Here is a 1,999-nt window from a genome sequence, read left to right as displayed (position 1 = left end):
CAAGGCCCCTGCACTGAAAGGGCCAATGAAGCTTATGGATGTGCTGGTCAGCATACATAGAACTGGGCCAGAATACTCTGAAGAAGAACAAAAATGGGCCAGGAATTGCATTTCAGTCCAGGGCCCCTCTGGCTGGCTGAATGGTGGTAATAAATTACTAATGCCAAGTACCAATCATAGAAATATAATTCAGCACTTTCATGATTCTTTTCACTCTAGAAGGGATTCTTTGTTTTTGTTAATATCTCGTTTGTTTATAGGGGTAAATCTTTTCAAGACACTAAAACAGGTGACTCAGCACTGAGAGCTTTGTGCCTGACATGACCCAAACAGCCAGCAATTTTCTCCTTCTCCAGTTAAACCTGTCCAAAATTGAGGAACCTATCCAGGTGAGAACTGGCAACTCTAATTTACTCAGCTGTCTTTCTACAGGAGATTCGTATATTTGCTAATGCTCACTGATACCTTCACTGATTAGATCGAAGCATTTCCCACCCCATCTGAAAAATGTTTGCCAGAAGAAATAACTCCTCAGTTTGGGTCATCTAAAAGCCTGCAAAGTGACAATGGCCCATCTTTCACAGCAGGCATATCCCACACCTATCCTCAGCTTTAGGAATCCAATATGACCTTCACTCTGCATGGAGACTGCAGTCCTCTGGAAAGGTGAGAGGGCTAATCCCACTCTAAAGAAGACTCTAGCTAAATCAGAGGCCTATCTCTAACACCCATAGCTTACCGTGTGTTTGAACTGCTCCAAAGTCAAACTTATAACGAAGTCTTGTTGAGTTAACATACGGAAGGCCTTTCCTAACCACAGGTCTCCTAATAGAGGGCAGGACTCGTCAATTACAAAAATATGTCCTCAATCTAGGGCAGGTGCAAGGCACTCTGTGAGTGTTGAAACTGGAGTCCTCCTCTCCCACATGGGAGGAAAATTCAGTTTCAGTTCAGCTAGGGATTTAGTCTTAGTAAAGACGTGGGAGGAAGTTCTCCAGCTGACCAACTTTCCCCAACGTGGAAAGGACCACAGCAGGGACACCTGAGCTCCCCAACAGACGTTCAACGCCAAGGGATGCACAGGTGGGTACACCTGTGTGCAAGTAAAGCTGCTGCTTATTCTGGGAGCCCAATGCGAGGCTGGGGAGGTGGGCGCGGGGCTATTTCAGCCTTGGCGGAGGGCAGGCTGGGTCACTGCGCGTCTGCTCCTCCTCCTCGCGTCTCTCCTGCCGCCCTGATCCCGCCTTAGCCATGAGGGAGATCGTGCTCACGCAGGCCGGGCAGTGCAGGAATCAGATCGGCGCCAAGGTTGGCAGCGGGGCCTCTGAGGGCCCAGCTCGGGCCTGCGGGTGGCCAGGGAAGGTGTAGGCAGTGGTGGGGGCGGGGGCGGGTCCCTGCCGGGGACGCGGTGGGACTGGGCGGCTGGCGAGGCGGCCGGGGTGGACCCAGGGACACGGCGGCCTAGGGATGGGGGTGCGGATGAGGGTGGGGGTGGGAGAGGAGATGGGGCACCCCCGTGACTGGCCCTGGCCTGTCCGGCCCCTCCTGTCTCGCAGTTCTGGGAGGTGATCTCTGATGAGCATGCCATCGACTCCGCTGGCACCTACCACGGGGACAGCCGCCTGCAGCTGGAGCGCGTCCACATGTACTACAACGAGGCGTGCGGTGAGACCCCGACCTTCCCCACCGCCCTCCTGGGAACGCGGCCCTCCCCTCGCTCATGCCCTCCCGCCCCTCTCAGGTGGCAGGTACGTGCCCCGCACTGTGCTGGTGGATCTGGAGCCGGGCACCCTGGACTCTGTGCGCTCGGGGCCCTTCGGGCAGATCTTCAGGCCGGACAGCTTCATCTTTGGTGAGCTGTGGGTGAGGACTGGGGTGAGATTCCTTAGCCGCTCAAAATCTAGGAGTGCCCCAAGGTCGTTGCCGTGGGAATTGTGGAGCCAGGGCCCCAGAACACCCTCCTATCCTCCCAGTCGAGTGGCTCCAACTGCCTCCTAAA

The 1,999-nt window shown here is 55.1% G+C and overlaps 1 protein-coding gene across 1 annotated transcript; it reads left to right on the top strand.

Moving 5' to 3' along the window:
- Positions 1–1,251: 1,251 nt before the first annotated feature.
- On the top strand, positions 1,252–1,977 carry LOC112625181 (tubulin beta-8 chain-like; the record flags this gene model as incomplete). The annotated part of the gene is made up of 3 exons (XM_025386391.1): positions 1,252–1,308; positions 1,557–1,665; positions 1,742–1,977. Coding segments are annotated over exons 1-3 (402 nt in total), but the record flags the coding sequence as incomplete, so codon positions are not given.
- Between the last annotated feature and the right edge of the window lie 22 nt (positions 1,978–1,999).

Source organism: Theropithecus gelada, chromosome 5 (assembly GCF_003255815.1).
Source record: "Theropithecus gelada isolate Dixy chromosome 5, Tgel_1.0, whole genome shotgun sequence".
NCBI classification, from domain to species: domain Eukaryota; kingdom Metazoa; phylum Chordata; class Mammalia; order Primates; family Cercopithecidae; genus Theropithecus; species Theropithecus gelada.
This window is presented reverse-complemented; position numbering and strand designations above follow the sequence as displayed.